At 45.5% G+C, this 23,748-nt stretch overlaps 1 protein-coding gene across 1 annotated transcript in view; it reads right to left on the reverse strand.

Moving 5' to 3' along the window:
• Window positions 1-23,748, reverse strand: part of EFCAB6 (EF-hand calcium binding domain 6) — an 846,383-nt gene that overhangs the window by 274,738 nt on the left and 547,897 nt on the right. Inside the window, exons 21-22 of the mRNA XM_086922295.1 lie at window positions 22,426-22,544; window positions 5,680-5,907 (exon numbers count right to left, since the gene is read on the reverse strand). Of these exons, the coding sequence (XP_086778421.1) occupies window positions 5,680-5,907; window positions 22,426-22,544 (347 nt within the window). The remainder of the gene's footprint in view (window positions 1-5,679; window positions 5,908-22,425; window positions 22,545-23,748) is intronic.

Below are 23,748 nucleotides of genomic sequence, written 5' to 3' on the forward strand. Positions count from 1 at the left end.
ATGTTATATTAAGCCAAAACATTTAAAATATTAAATGTCCTAATTCCTTAGGACATTCAACCTAAAAATGAGTCTACATAAATGTGTGCACACATCGTAAAAAATTAATAAATAATAGAACCTTTCTTTAAAGCTACAATCAGGACGGTTGGAAAAGTTTTTTCAATACACCACTGTATTTCTGAATTCTGTAAAATGCTGGAATTCAAGTCACATGTTGTCTAAGTCCTATAAAATCCTGTCTTCATACATAGTAGTTTCAACTGCATGACATTTAAAAAGTTTACAGGAGACACTGTCTCTTTTTGTTTTTTTTTGTTTTTATAGAAAACCATATAAAATACATATAATTATATCCAAATATACATCCTTTAAAATCCATCAATAACATCTTAAAGGGTAATAAATAACACCAATTGATCATAAAACACATCAAATAGTTAATAAGCAGGGGGATCTTAAAAAAACCCATTATGAAACCCTAAGATAACATGAACACCTAGAATCTCAAGACTTATGTCCACTGGTACCAAAAAGCCTGATCAAATTACATGAAGTATACTATCCATGTTAAAATGCCAGGTTCTAAGATTCATGAAAAGAAGGACAAATTGAAGAGATACAACAGATTATATACTAACTTAAAAATCACAGTCAAAATACAATGCCCGGATCTTCTCAAAGTTCTTAAGTCCCCCGATCCGTGAAGCATAGGTTCGTTCGCTTCTTTTAACCTGACCCATTTTCCAAACCCATTCAGTTTTAGATGGAATAACATCCGTTCACCATCTTTGAAATAGGAGTGATCTGGCGACCGCCATACAGATATAAAAAAGTTTACTCAAATTCTCGGGTAGCCGCAGATCTGGGTCATAGCCCCACACTATCAGTCGATCATTAAACCCAATTGATATCAAACATTCTGTTGCCAGATATTCAAAAATATTGTTCCAGAACTTCTGGAACAAGGGGCTCTGAAGACCCCGCCTAGCAGACCCGGTAGCAAGAAAGCCCCATGGTTCACCGACGAACTCAAGAGCTCCAAGAAGAACTGCCGAGCCCTCGAGAGAACCTGGCGCAGAGACCCAACACCGGACAACATGACTGCCCTCAAGCTCGCCACCCGAAAACACCACCAACTCATCCACGCCACCAAGAAAACCGCATTCAAGGAATGACTGGACAACAACGCACACAACAGCAAGGAACTCTTCAACATTGTTAAAGAGCTCTCCAACCCCAACGCCGGAAACAACGACATCACCCCTTCGCAAGACCTCTGCAACTCCCTCGCCTCCTACTTCCACAACAAGATCACGGACATACACAACAGCTTCAGCACTCAACCGACGCTCGCCACGACCGAACCACCGCCCCCACCACCACACTCCGCGCCTGGACCCCGATCAGCACCGAAGACACCGTCCGCACGATGAACTCCATCCACTCCGGATCTCCTACTGACCCCTGCCCTCACCACGTCTTCAACAAGGCCGACGCTGTCATCGCACCCCACCTCCGGGACATCATCAACACCTCCTTCGACACCGCTACCTTCCCGGAGAGCTGGAAGCACGCCAAACTCAGCGCTCTACTAAGGAAGCCATCAGCCGACCCCACCGACCTCAAGAACTACCGCCCCATCTCGCTGCTCCCGTTTCCTGCAAAAGTCATCGAGAAGACCGTCAACAAGCAGCTGGCCGCCTTCCTCGAGACGAACGGATCCCTCGACCTCTCGCAGTCTGGCTTCCGGGCCAACCACAGCACCGAGACCGCCCTGATCGCAGCCACCGTTGACATCCGAGCACTGCTTGACAACGGAGAAACAGCAGCCCTCATCCTCCTAGACCTCTACGCGGCCTTCGACACTGTCTGCCACCGAACACTAGTGCAGCGACTCAGCAACGTCGGAATTCAGGAGAAGGCACTGGAGTGGATCATCTCCTTCCTCGCCGAAAAGACACAGAGAGTCCGCCTCCCCCCGTTCAGATCTGAAGCCACCGAAGTCATCTGCGGCGTCCCTCAAGGCTCCTCGCTCAGTCCAGCCCTCTTCAACGTCTACATGAGCCCCCTCGCAGACATCGCACGCCAGCACAACCTCAACATCATCTCCTACGCCGACGACACCCAGCTGATTCTCTTCCTCACAAACGACCCCGCCACCGCCAGAGCCAACCTTCACGAAGGGATGAAAGAGGTAGCCGAATGGATGAAGAACAGCCGCCTGAAGCTGAACTCGGACAAGACGGAAGTCCTCATCCTGGGATCCTCACCCTCGCCTGGGACGACTCCTGGTGGCCCCCCGCCCTAGGCAGCGCACCCAAACCAACAGATCACGCACGCAACCTGGGCTTCATCCTGGACTCCTCCCTCTCCATGACCAGACAAGTCAACGCCGTCTCCTCGTCGTGCTTCAACATCCTGCGCATGCTACGTAAGATCTTCTGATGGATCCCCACCGAGACCAGGAAGACGGTCACCCAGGCCCTCGTCACCAGCCGTCTGGACTACGGCAACTCCCTCTACGCCGGAACCACCGCCAAACTCCAGAAGAGACTCCAGCGGATCCCGAACGCCTCAGCACGACTCATCCTGGACATCCCCCGTCGCAGCCACATCTCCGGACACCTGAGAGACCTGCACTGGCTCCCGGTCAACAAGAGAATCATCTTCCGACTCCTCACCCACGCACACAAAGCCCTACACAACCAAGGCCCAGGATACCTCAACAGCCGCCTCAACTTCTACGCTCCCAAACGCCAGCTTCGATCGACCGGCCACGCCCTCGCCGCCGTCCCCCGCATCCGAAGAGCCACCACAGGGGGACGGTCCTTCTCCTACCTCGCCGCCAAGACATGGAACTCCCTCCCGACCCACCTCCGCCTGACCCAGGACCACCTCGCCTTCAGGAAGCAACTCAAGACCTGGCTGTTCGAGCAGTAGCGGACCCCCCTCCCCTAGCGCCTTGAGACCCTCTGGGTGAGCAGTGCTCTATATAAATGCATTGATTGATTGATTGATTGATTGACTGTAGTATTATATGAGTCCAATTGGCTGCAGGGTGAATATGGCACCGAAAGCACTGCCTCGATTGATTGGGGTTAACCTTGGCTACAAAGCAAGGGGTTCTATACAGTAGTCACTTGCTGAAATATAACATTCTTCTCCAGTTAGCCCCTCTAACTGAACTAAAATTTAAAGTATTAATTGTAGCCCACATATTTGCTGTAATTTCCAAGTCCTCATATTTACCGTATTTTGTTATGGCCTTGGCCTCAAAATCTACCCCTTTAATTGCGGCTAAACATTTTTTCCAATCCCCGGGTTTTTCACTACCCTATCTTCCAGCAGGTCGAGGACTCACTGTTTCTCGCAAGTAATCCGAATCAGCACAAGTTTGCTAAAGAATTTACTAAGAATATTATATGACCCAAGGAGGAGGAGGAAATCACCGGTAATTAATTGAGACATTTCGCTTACATTCATCCATCTATCATTCCGAAGAAAATCATAGAGTTTATGAAAGCCAGCCTTGTCCAATTTTGTGTAATTAAAAAATAATCTCTAATACCTGCTGAGAGAAGATCAGCCATTGGGGTTATGACATTAATAACTGGAATGGAATACCATCTAAAAAATGCCTGGGGTTTATGAAAAAAACAATGTAAACACTTATATCTTACTAATTTAGGAGATCTAAATATTGATAGTGGTCAGTGAATCTGATTTTCTTTACATATTAAATTCATTAAAAAATTCATGAAAAGACCCAACTGTAAACCCTGCTTAAATCTGGGCATTAATTGTTCAAAATACGCAAAATGGTATTCCTTCAAATTGGGTAGGGCTAAGCCGCCATCTTCCAATTTCTCATATAAAGTGCTACGGCAGCTCTCTGCTGAAAGAATTGTGTAGGTTCACATGAAAAAACTTGGGGGGTCATTACGATGTCGGGCGGATTGCCTCCTCCAGGCTGGCGGTAGCCACCGCCAGCCTGGCGCAGGCAATCCCCGCCCGCCATCCACACTCGTTTCCCCCCCCGCCATATTAGTATGGCGGGGGGGACCTCGACGGACGGAAAGACCGTCCGCCGCTTTTCCGCCCGGTCGCCTTGCTGCCGGGGCGGAAAAGGAATAATATGGTGGCGGTGTCTATCAGACAACGCCAGCCATATTATGATGTTTGTATTTAGGTGCCTTTCCGCGGCGGCGATGCCGCCACGGTAAGGCATGCGGTCTAAACTCTGGAGGCCCCCTGCGGACCCCAGAGTGATGGAGAGGTGGGGAGTGCACACGGGGGGTACCTGTGGTACCCCCTTCATTTGCATTTACAAAGCGGCAGGCACCGCGCGGTGCCTGCCGCTTTGTAATTGCAAATGCTGAAATGCATTTTTAGCATTGTGGCGGGCGGTGCAGAGAGCACCGCCCGCCACAATGCTAAAAATACAGGATGTGCCCGCCACTGTGGCGGGCACATCCTAATACCCTCCACGGGACCCCCGCCCTTATGGCATGCGGTCCCTATTACCACGAGGATGGCGGGCAGGCAAAGTCCGCCCTCCATCCTTCATCAAGGTGCTGTAATTAAATGTGCTATCTTTGGCACCCAATAACATATGTACTCTTTTACAGCCTTCTACATAGAATTGAAATGCAGTGATTTATTGGAAACATTCTCGTGGCCGTGCAATGTTGTATGATGATAGAAAATGGTTAATGTTTTAAGTGCCACAAAGTACTAGAGCCATGGCCATCACACTCACTATGGCTTCACACAGAACAGCTAAAAAACACTGCTGTAATGAATATCTTCTCTGGAAATCATTTTAACTCAATACAGAAATGGCACAAATGATACCAGTTTGTTTATGCTTCTTGCTTACAAGTTACAGCATATTTAATCCAGCGCATGGTGAGCTGCCGCCCTAAAGACAGCGCCAGGATGCTCCTTCCGGAGCGACAGTTTGCGCTCTAGAAATACCCCATACAAAATACAAATACAAATACAAAAGACTGCGTTGCTTAATGCGATCCTGGTCGAAGTGCGACACTTCAGAGAGCAGCTCAAGACCCTGTCCTGTAAGCAGTCTTTCACGAGCATCATGTAACCTGACGACACGCCCCACCCTTTCTCTCTCGCAGGGACCTTACTGACCCAGCTACCAGTCTGCCCCCTAGCTGTGCACCCCTTACCTGCTGTAATATAGCTCGTGTATCATACAGCACTCTGTTGCTTTGCACCGATCTCAATGGAGACATGTGCATTCAAGGTATGGATGCCTTGAAAAGTAGAAAACTAAATAAAATCACAACCAAACTATAATTTAAAAATGTAAGCATGTACACGCTGCTATTTCAATCATTTGTTATTCTTATCCTTGGGCCATCAAGGGAAAATCACAACACACAGAAGCCCATAAAGAACCCAGTTCTTCCTTCTGACTGTAAATGGCCGGTGCCTCCTATTCGGACTACAGGCAAGAACATCACTGTTTCAAATAGCACATCAATGAGGAGATGGAGCCACCATGTGTCTGGAAGCTCTTGTGATAGAAAGGACAATATATTTTGGGCAGAAACTGACCAAGAGTTAAGGCCAAAACATAAATATAAATTATTTTTTCCATTTTGCACGTTGTCATTTTTACAATCAAATCTAATATTAGGTTACATCACTTACTTGGTGTACTGTTCAATCATCTTTATGTCTTGATCTTCTGTTTTCTGCTTCTGTTCCTCGCCAAGTTCTCTTTGAGATAGTTTATTTTGACTGTCATGCTCCATTAGACCTATGGCGTTATCCTCCACGGTATTTCTACTGTGTGCGCGGCTAGTTGAGCTGGAGTCCATGCCAAGCTTTTGCAGAAATTCTTCCAGAGTGAGGTAGCCTTTCCCACCTGCATCATACCTTTCAGAACAAAAATTTGTAGCAATATTGATTAACTCTATTTTAATACATAGCTAACTATACCGGCCAGTCCATGTATTATTGATATAAAAACAGTTGAAGGGAAATATTGCTTAACTGTAATTACTCATCTCTTGTGTTGGAAGTGTTTCAAGTCGTGGACATTGGAGACGGGCTGAAAGTCTAAAACTGTGCCACGTTGGTGGAGTCAGAGGACACTGTAGTCACAGTTGCATATAAACACTCAATCCCAGTTTTGCCTGTGGCTCGTAGGGTTAACCTCTGACATTGAACCTCTATTCATTTCACAGGCAAATTGCAAACATTCACACAGAGTTTGGGGCTGATTGCTTCTTGTTCTATATAGACAAGACATGACTCAGCATTTCAAGATGGACAGCTGAACAAGACATGGCTCAGCATTTCAGGATGGACAGCTGAGTATGGGGCAAGAGCAGACTGATTTACGTGTGACTGGTAGTCTCTTTTAGTGACACTGCTCAGCTAAACAAAAATTGGTAGAATGCTGCTGTGAGGTATTACCCTCGTAGGAGAAAAATCTCATGTAATATATTTCCAATGCCATTTTTGTATTTACCTTGCTTACGTTTAGGGACTGGGTGGTATCTGGAAACGAGAGTCCTTGCTTACTGTGTCATCGACACAAGCCACACTGGTGATCCCTAAAAGAGACAGAACCCCGATTTGGCGATGCTCGTAGCATGATCTAAGGATGTGCCCTGGTAGTTTGGATTGGAAAGTTCTTCATGGAGGGGACTTGTACTGATTTCCATGGAACTGGTCCAGCCTCAGGATCCCACAGATGAGCTAAATGAACTTAACTTTGTTCTGAATCCTAGAAATGTGATAAACATCTTATCATTGTCTAATGGTGATGTGTTCCAAGGTAGAGGAGCCAGATCCGAAAAGGAACAACTTCTATGTGTGACAAGACTGTTTCAGAATCATAGAAAAGACTGATGCTTGCCATTTAGATCGCAAGTTGCAACTCGCAAAGTGATTTTAGACATATGGTGACCAAAAACCTACTAATATAAACATTTAAATGTTACATAAAGCACCCCGACAACAATGCAGTCCAGCACGGGGTGCCACTGAAAGGATATGTGAGTGCGAGACACTTTATCAATTTCTTTAAGCCCCAATGTGGCACACACAGCTGCTGGCTGGGCCCACTGTAGGCTACCTACTAGGTTCTTAGAGAGACTACATAAAGAGAATGAAAGTAGTATAACTGGTCATTTGTACCACCACGAACATTAGTGCCTAGTTCTTCTAGGATAAAAGTGGCAGTACCAATTTACGTCTCCTGATGTTTAAGAAGAAAAAGTTACTTTACCTTAGGTACTGATCTTTCTGGTAAAAAGGATGTGAATGGCAAAGGGGCACTCAGACCTTGCAACTCTCTGACCCGCCTTGTCGAAATAACAGCAACCAAAAAGGCTGTCTTTATAATCAACAATTGCAACTGGCAACTGTGAAGGGGTTCAAAAGGAGACCTCATAAAAACGTTGAGAACAAGGCTTAAGTTCCATAAGGTAATAACAAAAAGGAGTTAAAGGACACAAATTGGTTAAACCTTTAAGGAACCTCATCACAGTACGGGACGTGAACAGGGTATTTTGGTTTGGGAGACCGAGGAATAGCAACAACTGTGAGCCAGAGAGAGAGGGTGCAACCTGGACATTATGACAGTTGGGTTCTCAAGCAATATAAGTTGTCTGAACACCATGAGACAAAGATGCTTGAAGAAGAACAGCGAGTTGATAAGATGGTGTTGATCCCCCTCTGGCGAAAGCTGAAAGGAGCTTAGATGTCCCCTCTCAGTTGCCAGGCATGACAGTGCAGGTTCTGAAAATTGGGGTGCCGGGTCCCGGTAGAGAAGATCTACCCTGAGAGTTAGTTGAAGCAGGTAATATAGTATGAGGTGTAGAAGGCAGACCAGTCAACTTACAAATATATTTCACTGTGTGAGGAAGAGGACAGGGCCTTGAAAGGGGGCAGGGCCTTTTGCCAAGAGCTACCTAAGTGGAACTCTGACCCCACCAATCCCTCCCAAGAAAAAACAAAGGGTCACTGAGGCAGTAGCTAGAACGCCACTGTGTGCAGTGGTTCCAGTTCATCTTACCTGTCATCGCATGATTTCAGCTCCTCACTGGCTGATCGTATGGCGGAAGCTGAAATGGTATGGCACACGGTGGCACCGTATGAGTTGGCAGGTCTGAGGAGGTACCACAAGACTCCTCCCAACAGATACTGGAGAGGGCACTACTGGCCCCCAGCATTTTCCAAGGAGGCAAACAAATACACGTCGGGAGAGCCCCACAGGGCAAAGATACCCAGGAATATGTCTTGTAGAAGATGCCATTCCTGATTGGCAAATTAGCATCAGCTCGGGCTATCTGCTGTGCGATTCAGAGACCCCCACAAAGTGATTGGCTGTTACCCAGGTCCCTTGATGGTGTGCCCAGGACTATGGCCTCAATGTCTCATGCCAAAGGAGTTGAGACCCTACTCCCTCCTGCTTGTTAATATACAACATTGTGGTTGTATTGTCTCTAAAGAGCTGGACAGACCAACAGGGAATGTAGAAGTGGAAGGGCTTGAGTGCCCGCCAAATTGCCTGCAGCTCTAGCAGGTTGATATGAAACACTTACTCCTCCAGAGACCAGAGGCCCCTGATCTCCAGATCCTCCAGATGGGGTCCCCACCATAGCGTGGAGGCATCCATCAATACCGTGACCATGGCTGGAGAGGAACAGAAAGAGATTCCTCAGAAAAAGGTCTTCTAGTTCCCCTTCCAGACCACATCCGCTGGTGGCTCCAGTAGGGTCAATTTAAGGAGCTGCAGTCTGAAGGACCTCAATGAGTACATCAGTTTCAATGTCAAAGGAGGAGAGTGGTAATTCCAATATCTACACTGCCTTCCTCTCCACCGTATGAAGGATGATACTTCTGCAACTCAGGCCACTGGCCCAAGTGATGCCTGCAAATTCAGCCATTTGATTGAAGGGCACTGGTCTGGCCCTCTTCCATCCCATACAGACTTAGGGGGTCGGACCTAGAGCCAAAAAGCTCATGGATTGTTTGGCCATAAGATAGGGCTGTTTTGTGATGGTATGCCACTTCCTCCTAGAATCTTTGGGTCCCCCTCCTCGGTCTATGTTTTTGCATTGGTTTGGGTACAGGGGGATCAGGAAGCAGTGCTGGCAGTGCCAATTGGGTGCCAGAAGAGTTGAGGATGGTTGGGGCAGTGGTGTCGGCAGTCTGGGAGGTGGAGCACTCATGGTGTTGGTGATTGTGCCACTTATCTCTGAGCTGGAAGCGGCCTGACCGGCATTGGCCACTGGTAGTGTGGCTTAGAACAGTGTTGGCAAAAACAACAGGTGATGGACCGAATGAGGATCAATGTCACACATTCAACCCAGTCAAAAGATCTGGGTCCTAATCCATCATTTTTTTGCACTCCACACCACCCTGGGTTAGACAATGGCGATATGCAAATCAGCTCTGACCCTGTGCCCCATGGGAACAGTCCAGTCCGAACTACAAAAGCCATGTCCTTCCCAGAACGGAATCAAGCATCCGAGGACCGGACCGGTTTCGAGGTAACACCTCTCATCAGCCCGGCTAGCTTGACTCCAGTGGTGTGGAGTGCCTGGGACCCACGTCTGGGCATCCCCAGTACACTTAGAGCGAGTTTGCAAAAACAACAGGTGATGGACCGAATGAGGATCAATTTCACACATTCAACCCAGTCAAAAGATCTGGGTCCTAATCCATCATTTTTTTGCACTCCACACCACCCTGGGTTAGACAATGGCGATATGCAAATCAGCTCTGACCCTGTGCCCCATGGGAACAGTCCAGTCCGAACTACAAAAGCCATGTCCTTCCCAGAACGGAATCAAGCATCCGAGGACCGGACCGGTTTCGAGGTAACACCTCTCATCAGCCCGGCTAGCTTGACTCCAGTGGTGTGGAGTGCCTGGGACCCACGTCTGGGCATCCCCAGTACACTTAGAGCGAGTTTGCAAAAACAACAGGTGATGGACCGAATGAGGATCAATGTCACACATTCAACCCAGTCAAAAGATCTGGGTCCTAATCCATCATTTTTTTGCACTCCACACCACCCTGGGTTAGACAATGGCGATATGCAAATCAGCTCTGACCCTGTGCCCCATGGGAACAGTCCAGTCCGAACTACAAAAGCCATGTCCTTCCCAGAACGGAATCAAGCATCCGAGGACCGGACCGGTTTCGAGGTAACACCTCTCATCAGCCCGGCTAGCTTGACTCCAGTGGTGTGGAGTGCCTGGGACCCACGTCTGGGCATCCCCAGTACACTTAGAGCGAGTTTGCAAAAACAACAGGTGATGGACCGAATGAGGATCAATGTCACACATTCAACCCAGTCAAAAGATCTGGGTCCTAATCCATCATTTTTTTGCACTCCACACCACCCTGGGTTAGACAATGGCGATATGCAAATCAGCTCTGACCCTGTGCCCCATGGGAACAGTCCAGTCCGAACTACAAAAGCCATGTCCTTCCCAGAACGGAATCAAGCATCCGAGGACCGGACCGGTTTCGAGGTACCACCTCTCATCAGCCCGGCTAGCTTGACTCCAGTGGTGTGGAGTGCCTGGGACCCACGTCTGGGCATCCCCAGTACACTTAGAGCGAGTTTGCAAAAACAACAGGTGATGGACCGAATGAGGATCAATGTCACACATTCAACCCAGTCAAAAGATCTGGGTCCTAATCCATCATTTTTTTGCACTCCACACCACCCTGGGTTAGACAATGGCGATATGCAAATCAGCTCTGACCCTGTGCCCCATGGGAACAGTCCAGTCCGAACTACAAAAGCCATGTCCTTCCCAGAACGGAATCAAGCATCCGAGGACCGGACCGGTTTCGAGGTAACACCTCTCATCAGCCCGGCTAGCTTGACTCCAGTGGTGTGGAGTGCCTGGGACCCACGTCTGGGCATCCCCAGTACACTTAGAGCGAGTTTGCAAAAACAACAGGTGATGGACCGAATGAGGATCAATGTCACACATTCAACCCAGTCAAAAGATCTGGGTCCTAATCCATCATTTTTTTGCACTCCACACCACCCTGGGTTAGACAATGGCGATATGCAAATCAGCTCTGACCCTGTGCCCCATGGGAACAGTCCAGTCCGAACTACAAAAGCCATGTCCTTCCCAGAACGGAATCAAGCATCCGAGGACCGGACCGGTTTCGAGGTAACACCTCTCATCAGCCCGGCTAGCTTGACTCCAGTGGTGTGGAGTGCCTGGGACCCACGTCTGGGCATCCCCAGTACACTTAGAGCGAGTTTGCAAAAACAACAGGTGATGGACCGAATGAGGATCAATGTCACACATTCAACCCAGTCAAAAGATCTGGGTCCTAATCCATCATTTTTTTGCACTCCACACCACCCTGGGTTAGACAATGGCGATATGCAAATCAGCTCTGACCCTGTGCCCCATGGGAACAGTCCAGTCCGAACTACAAAAGCCATGTCCTTCCCAGAACGGAATCAAGCATCCGAGGACCGGACCGGTTTCGAGGTAACACCTCTCATCAGCCCGGCTAGCTTGACTCCAGTGGTGTGGAGTGCCTGGGACCCACGTCTGGGCATCCCCAGTACACTTAGAGCGAGTTTGCAAAAACAACAGGTGATGGACCGAATGAGGATCAATGTCACACATTCAACCCAGTCAAAAGATCTGGGTCCTAATCCATCATTTTTTTGCACTCCACACCACCCTGGGTTAGACAATGGCGATATGCAAATCAGCTCTGACCCTGTGCCCCATGGGAACAGTCCAGTCCGAACTACAAAAGCCATGTCCTTCCCAGAACGGAATCAAGCATCCGAGGACCGGACCGGTTTCGAGGTAACACCTCTCATCAGCCCGGCTAGCTTGACTCCAGTGGTGTGGAGTGCCTGGGACCCACGTCTGGGCATCCCCAGTACACTTAGAGCGAGTTTGCAAAAACAACAGGTGATGAACCGAATGAGGATCAATGTCACACATTCAACCCAGTCAAAAGATCTGGGTCCTAATCCATCATTTTTTTGCACTCCACACCACCCTGGGTTAGACAATGGCGATATGCAAATCAGCTCTGACCCTGTGCCCCATGGGAACAGTCCAGTCCGAACTACAAAAGCCATGTCCTTCCCAGAACGGAATCAAGCATCCGAGGACCGGACCGGTTTCGAGGTAACACCTCTCATCAGCCCGGCTAGCTTGACTCCAGTGGTGTGGAGTGCCTGGGACCCACGTCTGGGCATCCCCAGTACACTTAGAGCGAGTTTGCAAAAACAACAGGTGATGGACCGAATGAGGATCAATGTCACACATTCACACAAAAACAAAAACGATGGATTTGGGCCCAGATCTTTTGACTGGGGGAGTGTGTGACATTGATCCACATTCAGTCCATCACTTGTTGTTTTTGCAATTGCCGCCCTAAGTGTGCTGGGGATGCCCAGACGTGGGTCCCAGGCACTCCACACCACTTGGAGTCAAGCTAGCCGGGCTGATGAGAGGTGTTACCTCGAAACCGGTCCGGTCCTCGGATGCTTGATTCCGTTCTGGGAAGGACATGGCTTTTGTAGTTCGGACTGGACTGTTCCCATGGGGCAACAGGGTCAGAGCTGATTTGCATATCGCCATTGTCTAACCCAGGGTGGTGTGGAGTGCAAAAAAACGATGGATTTGGGCCCAGATCTTTTGACTGGGGGAGTGTGTGACATTGATCCACATTCAGTCCATCACTTGTTGTTTTTGCAATTGCCGCCCTAAGTGTGCTGGGGATGCCCAGACGTGGGTCCCAGGCACTCCACACCACTTGGAGTCAAGCTAGCCGGGCTGATGAGAGGTGTTACCTCGAAACCGGTCCGGTCCTCGGATGCTTGATTCCGTTCTGGGAAGGACATGGCTTTTGTAGTTCGGACTGGACTGTTCCCATGGGGCAACAGGGTCAGAGCTGATTTGCATATCGCCATTGTCTAACCCAGGGTGGTGTGGAGTGCAAAAAAACGATGGATTTGGGCCCAGATCTTTTGACTGGGGGAGTGTGTGACATTGATCCACATTCAGTCCATCACTTGTTGTTTTTGCAATTGCCGCCCTAAGTGTGCTGGGGATGCCCAGACGTGGGTCCCAGGCACTCCACACCACTTGGAGTCAAGCTAGCCGGGCTGATGAGAGGTGTTACCTCGAAACCGGTCCGGTCCTCGGATGCTTGATTCCGTTCTGGGAAGGACATGGCTTTTGTAGTTCGGACTGGACTGTTCCCATGGGGCAACAGGGTCAGAGCTGATTTGCATATCGCCATTGTCTAACCCAGGGTGGTGTGGAGTGCAAAAAAACGATGGATTTGGGCCCAGATCTTTTGACTGGGGGAGTGTGTGACATTGATCCACATTCAGTCCATCACTTGTTGTTTTTGCAATTGCCGCCCTAAGTGTGCTGGGGATGCCCAGACGTGGGTCCCAGGCACTCCACACCACTTGGAGTCAAGCTAGCCGGGCTGATGAGAGGTGTTACCTCGAAACCGGTCCGGTCCTCGGATGCTTGATTCCGTTCTGGGAAGGACATGGCTTTTGTAGTTCGGACTGGACTGTTCCCATGGGGCAACAGGGTCAGAGCTGATTTGCATATCGCCATTGTCTAACCCAGGGTGGTGTGGAGTGCAAAAAAACGATGGATTTGGGCCCAGATCTTTTGACTGGGGGAGTGTGTGACATTGATCCACATTCAGTCCATCACTTGTTGTTTTTGCAACTTAGAACAGTGTTGGAACATAGGGCATGAACATGGGCATGTCATATGGCTCCATGAAGTCCATAGGTGTGCTAGAGGGGGAAGCCAACCTAGCCAATATGCTGAACATGGCATTGAAAAACACCATTGGATCAGATTCTGGGGTATCAAAGTCAAGTTAGGGTGATAATGGCGCCTGGGTTTGCCTGGGCAGAATGGGCTCAAGTGCCAGATCTGGGGGTGGCACCAGAGAGGAATTTGCCAGAACAGCCGGATCTCATCCACTATGACCAACTCCGGCTCTGAGGATCAGGATCCCCTGAGAGTCAGAAGGTGCCTAGGCGACTAACCTTTTGACAAGTGTTTCTTATGTTTCATATGCTGTTTTCTATTGCCTGAGGACTGGGAGGGAGATGACCTTGAGTGGGCCCAGGAACGTTGCCTGCCTCTTTTTTCGTCAATCGCCCATGCCTTGTACAGTTTTGCCTTCTGTTCCTTTATTGCCTTTAGGTTCGTGCTGAGGTACGACTCACAGGATTTGAAGTCATGGTCCAACACCAAACACCAGAGACCAGGGCCGGCTCTAGGCATGTGCAAGCTGTGCATCTGCACAGGGCCACCAAACCCCAGGGGCCACCACACCAATATATATCCTTAATATATTAATCCTCTGAGGATGGATACATATTTGCGTGGTGGCCCCTGGCAGGGATTTGGCGGCCTCCGGCTCTGTTCCACTTCTAAACACCCTGACCCCCTCCCCTCTTTACTGGCCTGCGCGCTCCGCCCCGCCCGGACCCCCTCTTCCGGGCCCCTACCTATGCTCCTTGCCCAGGGCCACCATGAGCCTAGAGCCGGCCCTGCAGAGACAGATTAAGTGCAGGATGGATATCAGTTCCACACAGTCCCTAAAAGGCTTGAAGCCTGAATGCTGCACAGGAGACATTCCTAGCACTGCACTAGTTCAGACCTTTTCTGAGGACAAACACATACATTGTCTGAGGGAGAGCAAGTGCACGTCAAAGGTGTGGAAAAAAAGGAACTGGCGTTGGTTTCGATGATGTCACCAGGCATCACTTCAGGCATAATATAAAGCCAGCTCCCCCGCCATGCATTGTAGAGCTTTGACGTTTCCAGATCCAGTCTGACGCATGGGATTATTGAACAGGTGAGGAATCCCCAGGTAGAAGTATCTATCAGAATCAGCTTTAAACTATATGATGTATTTGAGGTTTAAGGGAGGCTTCTGCATTTAATAGGAACACCCTTTTTTAACTATTCCAATGGGGTATGTTTAAAGTCAAATATGTCAGGGGTCTCAATACATCACATGGAGGGCAGGCTCTAAGTACAGAATATGATCAGCTATGTTTTTATCTGACAATAAACATAGATCGGTAGCTGGGTATTGTGGTGCACACTGGCTCAAATTTTACATGTGTGAAGTAGTACAATCTTTTTGCTGGTCAATATTAACAGTTAAAAAGGTATTATTATGGTGGGCGAGTGTCACTATAAAACACACTAATTCCTGAGCACTCCACAATTCTCTTAATGCTGTAATCACCTGTAGTTGAACTATTTAAAATTGATGAATTAACAGTTATTGATTCTTGCACAGCACTAACTAACAAGTGTTTAGTAGCTTGATAATTCTTTTCTAACTGCCTTTGTCAGGGCTATTCTATGGTTAAATCCAAAATACTACTTTAAGATGTGGAGCACCAGATTCAGGGGTTGATACATTATCCCCTCATGGTTTGAATTCAGATGATGAGATGGCAATGCATTTATATTAGGAGGTTCTGTTATTTAGATGTTTTTCTACTTCTGTTTATTGTTTCATGAGTGTTTTTGCTTTTAATTATATTTAATATCACTGCACTTGTGTTTCTTTTCACTTAGGTCCTTGCATTGTGCCTCAATGGGTGATAGTCACACACCACTTATTGCACAAGAGTTGACACAGTTTCACGGATGCACCGGGAACTTTAATATGAGGCAACATTCCCTTTACTTGATGAACCTTTTGCTGCACACCTGGAAATGATTGTTTACAGATATAGAACTCTCAGTTCTTGTTGTGGCTTTTATATCATAATTCAATACAGTATAGTTTTGACAGCTGTCATAGCCTGGACTTTGCCCACATGGGCTGGATCTATTGATTGTTTATTTTATCATCATTTTTTTCAGTGTCTTGGCAACAATCCAGTAATGGTTATTTCACTCACCAATTGACTCCTGTCAGAATATGTTGCACGCGCTACATGCAACCATTTTCACAATTCGGGGAGTACTTGCTTATTACCATGCAACACCCTTCTTGTGATGGCACACACTGTTGGGACAACTGCATAACACACTCATCACTGATAGAGCATATGTGCTATCACTGCAGTCTAGGATTATGGCGGCTGCCGAACCAATTATCCAACTGCAACTGCACGGCACCTATTAACTGGTACTGGGACTACATGCAACATATACAGCTCAAGATGATTGGTAAAAGCTTCTCAAATGGGGGACTCACAATATTATGTATTTACCGGGTTGTGCCATACAATTTCTTATGCATTTGCATTTGTACAAAAAGATGATTTTGCACTGTTAATGTAGAGGATGTTAATAAGGACATGATGACATAGTGACCACAAACCTCTAACCAAACCTCGACTTTGTGATACTTTCTGACCTGTACTGGTAACGGATGTCCTCCATACACGGGCTCATACCTTGTCATTAACTGCTTGAACTGTGAGCACACATTACTGTGTAAATGTCCTGGCTTACAACATTTAGGATTATTGTATTCAAGTGTTTATTTTCTAAGCAGTAGCCTGCAGTAAATAATCAATATGAAGCATTACTGAAATTGGACACCTAATGCTTCTTTAATTGGATGCCAAATGTTACATACATATAAAAGGCTTTAATTGTGGGAGCCTATTTTCACTGTATTATATTGTACTAAATGCTGATATTATGCTACCATTGACATGTGAATATGAAATCAGGCATATGCAAGTACATTGAGGTTATTGACCCCTCGACTATGTTTACTTTCACTACTTCACTATGTCGTGGTTACACTCCTGTTACCCATGACAAAGGTCCGGCTGGGTCGAAACACGTCGGGAGAGCCTACTGAAAATAAATAGCAATACTGTATCACCAAAGTGAGTCAGAACGTGTCTTCATTGTGTCCGACACGTTGCACTGCAGATTATGGGCTGCCAGACCGCCCCATTAACTGCCTCAGGGTACCTGTCTTGTGGCAAGTATAATATGTATATTGCCCTTGAGTTATGGGTTTTTGATTTCAGCAGGTTACCAGCACTGCTTGGTTCTTGCGGAGAAGGGTATACCGGCATTTGCCCTGACGGTATTTTAAACCTTGTATTGCTGATGTTTTTTCTGTGATATGTCATGGGCACTTTTGTTATATCCTGCTCTTCCACTCTCTTTGTCCCTCCTTAGTGTTAGTGTCTGCTTGTCTATGTCATGTCTCTGTGATGTCATCCATGACTCTACCTGTTGCTATTCAAGGGATTTATCAGTTACCTGGAGGCTGAGCAGGAAGTTATCTGCTCCCGGTGGGGTTTCTTACCATATTACATTCCTACTTGAATGCTGTACCTGACTATCTAATTCCAAGAATAAATATACTACTTGAACATTACAACTAGGACCCATCATATTTATTTTACTGAATGTAACACTGACGACGAGGTGAAAAAGGATCCATTTAAAAGAAAAAGAACTTCATTGAATTTAAAAAGGACATCATTGCAACCAAAGACAAGAAGAGAAACGTTAAAAGTTACTTTCCTGCTTTGGGTATCCCACCGGTGTCTGGTTCCAACGAACAGTCTCAACCCAGAGCATTGGAATAACCTTTGCTGAAGTAATACTTCTACTAAATCATCTGGCACTAGAGCAAACTTAAAGGACTCCCTGTTTTCATCTAGTGAGTCAGTGTTTTACGTGAGTAACGTTGCTGCTGCTGTCTGTCCTAGGTGTGCCTGTGCTACTTCTGCAACCTCCTGTTTAAATGAAAGTGTGCCTGTGTATTTCTGGAATCTGCTGTTTAAAAGATTGTCAGCTCACTTTGGGACTTCAGTTTATTGCCTGCGCAACTTGTGCCAACCTACTGTTTAAAGGTCTACTGTTTACAAAAGCGCTACTTACTGGGACTGTTATGACCGGCAATTAAAATTAAAGTCTGCCTGCATCAATCTGTGTGAACTCCGTGTTTCGGTACCTTGGAGGTTGTGCACTGGCAGTTTGAGTGAAGAGACGGCTATTCTACTTTGTTATTTGGCTTGCCGTGTGGCCTACGCTGAGACCTGATGCCTATTTCTTGCCAACTGTTTGTTTCAAAATTTAAAAATAAAGATGTGGCTCGAGCTCCAGGGCACACTCACCTTACTTCTAGCGTCGCGTGGAGGCAGAGTGCTTCTGTTACGTCTTTCTCTCCTCGTTCCTCCATGACACCTGTTCAGCTGCCTATCGACGCCTGCATGCTTCTACGTGCCTTGAGCCACCCAGCTTGGCGTCAAGAAACGTACCGCCACAAAAAAATGTACTGCCAACCACGTCCTGAGCATACTCTGCAGCAGTACTACGTGTACTTCTGGTGTGTACTTTTGTCAACTTCTCTGTTATACAGCACTACGGCATTTCTTCTTTAACTTCCAATCTTCGATATTTGTGCACTGTCGTCTGGAATTCACATGCCAGCGCTTGGCTCTACACCATTTGGGAGTCTGTCTACATTCCTGACTTCAAGAATTGAAACTTGATCTGCACACCATTAACTTCTGACATTACACTACATTTGGATCTACAACCTGGGTGAGAGATCGCTCACCGGAGTTCGCTGTTTCATGATTTATTTATTTATTTATTTTCCTTGAAAAAAAGGGTGTTCTCCAACAAGGTACTGTTTGATTTTCTTTACATTTTCCCATGGAGATTTCTACAGAGCTGTTTGTGTCTCTCTTCATTCAAATGACAACGGTGACTACTTTTATTATTTTGATTTGTTATGTTTAAGATGTTGTGAACAATTTAGCATATTTCCTAATTTATGCAATGTGTAGTTTGCGCTGTAATTTACCTTTGAGTGCATTTCTTCTAAGTACTGTGGTCTGCTAAATATTGATTTATATGCTCAATGCTTAATTCTGTTTCTAGGTTATGTATGTATGCGGTTACATGTTCTTTTCTGTGTGGATTTGCAAGTGATACATTTTGAAATAATGTATTCTATTATTGCCTAATTTACTGGAGCCACGTTTGTGCTCAACCTTTGTTGAGGTGCTCATTTGCTTTCATTTTGGTGATGATTTGTAGGCGTTATGCTTATTGGGGTCATTTATGTGCTCAACTATCTTGAGGTGCTCCAGTTTGTTTTCATTCTTAGTGATGATGAGCTGGAGTGATGCTCAATTTTGATGTTTATTTCTGTTATGAACCACTTTATAGTGCTCTACTGTTAGAGGTGTTCATGTGCTTGCTATTAGAAGCCATAGGGGCTCAATTTTATTGTCATTTCAGATGAACCACTTATAGTGCTCTATGGTTAGAGGGGTTCATCTATTTACTGTCAGGAGCCGCAGGGCTCAGTTTTATTGCTGATTTTTAGTTACTTAATGTGAGGAGCTGCATGGGGTTAGTGTTATTCTATTGATAGAGAAGTTGTGCATTTTCTGTGAAGAGCCGTTTTGTCATGAACCACTTTTACTGTGCTCTATGTTTAGAGGAGTTCATGTATTTACTTTGAGAAGTTGGGCTCATTTTTATTGTGCTTTATTTTAGAGGAATCGAAAATATTCGCATTTGAGGAGTTGATATTTCATTTTCTATCTATGGTAGTGAGCCATACTGTACCTTTACTAATTTGTATTGAGATGTTCAGTTTTAATTTCATTTAAGCTTACATTCTTTTGTTAGCTTACGGTGCTTGTACAACATTTGTACCTGCGCTCCTTTGATATTACCTCTTCTTTCCATCATGTTGAAGAGGGTTGTAGTAATGGCATGTTCCTTTAATTGGAATGTTATATATGTAATTGGAATGTTTGGGTGCTGGGCAACAGTAACTGGTGGATCTTGTGTCATTCTTGACGTACCTTTACTGGAGGTGCATGCATTTCTTCTCTCTCTCGATTAAATACTTGTTCCTGCCTACAACTACTCTCTGTTTCCTGTTTCCACGTCTTATTGAGGTCACTACAAGGGTGTTTATGTCTGGTGCATTTATGTTATTTCTTTCTTCTGCCTTTCTGCTTCTGCCATCTTCTGTTTCATCTTTTGTCTTATTCATTTTTTCAATTAAAGTAGGGAGGTGTGTTATATCCTGCTTTTCCTCTCTCTTTGTCCCTCCTTAGTGTCTGCTTTTCTATGTCATGTCTCTGTGATTCTACCTGTTGCTATTCAAGGGATTTATCAGTTACCTGGAGGCTGAGCAGGAAGTTATCTGCTCCCTATGGGGTTTCTTGCCATTCCTACTTGAATGCTGTACCTGACTATCTAATTCCAAGAATAAATATACTACTTGAACATTACAACTAGGACCCATCATCTTTATTTTACTGAATGTAATAACTTTCCCTTGATTTATGGGTTTTTAACTTTAGCAGGCATACCAGCACTGCATGACTCACGTTGAGAAGGGTGTACGGGCATTTGTCCCTAACGGTATTTTAATCCAATTTAATCCATTTGGAGTACTTAGTTCAGTTATTTTTACCGACCTATGCCATGGATGGGCTGACCCCATTGGAATATTCACAGGATTATTCTAACATTCGTTTCGGTCTCATGAGTAACCATAAACTGGCATTGTCCAGACAGTACACAAACTGCATCTTGACTCACAGTGAAGCCTGTGTATTGGTTCTTGTGGTAACATTAGGACTATGTGAGTAATGGGAGATTCATGAATTGTATTTTTCAAAATTTCATTTATATTTTCACATTTGCACATTTTTGTAGCACATAGTCGCTTAGAATTTGCACATGAGCAGTGTATGAATCACGGTATTAATTATGTATGCCGATATGACAGCAAACATGTTAGGAAGTGAAGCGTTTTGTCTATGTTCATGCTGCTCTGGTACATATTTTTCACTGTTGGCTGGGCTTACTTCGCCTTGACAAAGGCTCAAAGCCGAAACACGCTGGAGCGATATGAATTCGCGTAACTAATAAAAACTTATTGCACATGGTTCTTGGGTGGTCACTGGTTTCCGGACTGGAGCTGGGAAGAGATATATATATATAAATATCCATCCAACACAACAGGTAAGCACCAAAGGATTGACCCCTCAAACTGAAAATTCCGCTCTCTTTCTTTAATGACAACGTGTAAGCAGGCAAGCTGACAAGGTACCAGCATCAAAGTTCCATCTACTCTAGACGCGTTTCGGCAGTCTTGTTAATCCCTTCTTCAGTGGCGATAAATCAAAGACTGACAGCAAAGTTCTTTTTTGCGCGCCTTCGTTTAAATTACTTGCCACAGTGGGCGTGGCCCTCACACCGCCTTCTGGTACTTGTGGTGCGCTAAATGTGACCCCAGGAGGGCTTGCTTTTCATTGTCATCAAAATTAAAACACAATAGTTTCCCAAGTGGGTGGGTGCAAAGTCTTGGCAGCAACCTGCCCGCTTTGTCGTATGTCAAACGAGCGTCGTAACAGCACCACCCTGTAAATGGCGCTGAGCCCGTCTGTCTTCCGTTATTGTGAGTACCAGGTGGGGCCAGCAAAGGACTCGCAAGGATCGAAGGATTGACGCCTCAAACAGAAAATTCTGCTCTCTTTGTTTAATGACAACGTGCAAGCAGGCAAGTTGACAAGGTACCAGCATCAAAGTTGCATCTACGCCAGTTGCGTTTCGGGAGTCTTGTAAATCCCTTCTACAGTGGCGATAAATCAAAGACTGACAGCAAAGTTCTTTTTAAATTACTGGTCCTCACACGGCCTTCTGGTACTTGTGGTGCGCTAAATGTGACCCCAGGTGGGCTTGCTTTTAATCGTCTTCAAAATTAAAACACAATAGTTTATATATATAGTGGTTCCGTCATACAACTGAATAAACGGAATGACAAAGGTAACTTTTTGTGCCAATAAATCACACTGAGCACTGTTTGAGGCCTCGGCTCTGGTTAATTTCCTGATTGCAAGGATCGTTTACCAGGATTCGATTGAATATATATATATATATATGTATATATATATATATATATATATATATATATATATATATATATATATATATATAGCCGTACAACACATGTTTTCAAAGACTAGTATCACTGTGATATGCTCCTCAAAGATTCAAGGGTTTCAATCACTGACAGGCTGTCATGAATCTTAATGGATAGGAATTCTGACTGTGTTCCAAACGAAGCATTTTGCTTCACAGCTTAGCTATGATTTTGTGCTGCAACTGTACTGGAACCTGGGGATCTGAGGGGTCCGTGGTACCCCAATTATGGCTGCCATTTATTTCTCAAACCAAGAGGTAAAGCTCAATTTGCTGTGCTTGTGCTTGCTTTAGGGTCTTTGGTACTCTGGCTATGCCACATTACATGTATTATGTTGGAATGTCAGATTCTAATTGTAAGGAAGCATTTTCCAGCCTGCTGTTCCACTTTTAAGTAACACTCATTAAAACAATACTAGTCGTAACTTACCTTGTCCAAAGTTTTTCAAATTCATTTGGTGCAATAGGAAGTGCAAATGTGTAAAACAGGTTCCTCACATCCTTTTTCTGCACAATGGTATTTCCTTTATTATCAATTTCACGGAAATTCTGGAATACAAAAAACAGCTCTAAATAGTATTTCACAATGATGAAATAAAAGTGCCCTTTATTATATGCCGATTATGGTGGCTTAGAAGAGATCGAGGATTTTGTTGTGGAGTGGTTTCAAATGAACCAGCAACTACATTGCTTGACCTTATGAAAAATATCGGGAATGCATCATTATTGACTGCAATTATGCGAAAATGAAGACACCAGGACAACCAAATGCAATGCCCATGTACCACATTAATACATTTTGTCAAAAGGCAAAATATGACGAACATTAAGTAATTTTTTAATACTTTAAAACATCAATATTTCATCAATTGTAAAAGGGATAGAGTTGACTTTAGGGAATTGGTAATAGTTAAAAATATGGTTTAGGGTAAGAAGGGAGTTGAGGTTATGGAAAGAGAAATGGTTAAAGTTAAGGTTAGGCTATGTGGGAGGGTTTGTGTTGGACTTGGTCCTCTCTCTGCAGGGTCACCCTCATGCCTTTTTGTTTTTTTAAGACATCATTTATTGGTTTTAATTGGTTAAAAGTAATAAGTACAGAATACAAAAAGCCATCTTTGATCATGTGACAAATATGGCCTTATCCAACTAGTAGCTCTCCCCACTCACAGAGCCAGTCACACGCCAGATTTAATATGCTCTAATCTCCCTGACATCTCGGTCAAGGATCCCATACCAGTTATATGGTCTGATCATTATCTCATTCCCTTTTCTGTTCATATGACTTATCATGATAGACCCTCCTTTCCCCCTAAGGAATTCAGTAGAAACTGGAGTAAAATTTCCCCAGAATCCCTCCAAGACCACTTAAAAGACTCCTATCCGTCTCCAGCCTCTGACCTTGACTCAAGTATTTACAACCTTAATGAGTGGGTGGGCAAAGCGATTGACTTACTGGCCCCCCCTTAGACAGATTAAAACCTTCAGGTCTTCACCCGCAGCCCCCTGGTATTCGGAGGAATTGAGACAAAAAAAGTCTGCCTGCAAAATACTGGAACGCTGCTGGAGACTGACGTATTCGACAGAAAGAAAAATTGAGTACCGGACAGTCCTTGAAGAATACCGTAAACTCATTATAAAACACAAAAGAAGCTTTCTATCAGATAGAATTGATAAAGCTAGCAATGCCCCCAGAGAGATTTTCAAAATTGTTAGATCTTTCACTGATCCGCAGGCTTTGAATCGACGCCAGCCT

Source organism: Lissotriton vulgaris, chromosome 1_1 (assembly GCF_964263255.1).
Source record: "Lissotriton vulgaris chromosome 1_1, aLisVul1.2, whole genome shotgun sequence".
In the NCBI taxonomy this organism is placed as follows: domain Eukaryota; kingdom Metazoa; phylum Chordata; class Amphibia; order Caudata; family Salamandridae; genus Lissotriton; species Lissotriton vulgaris.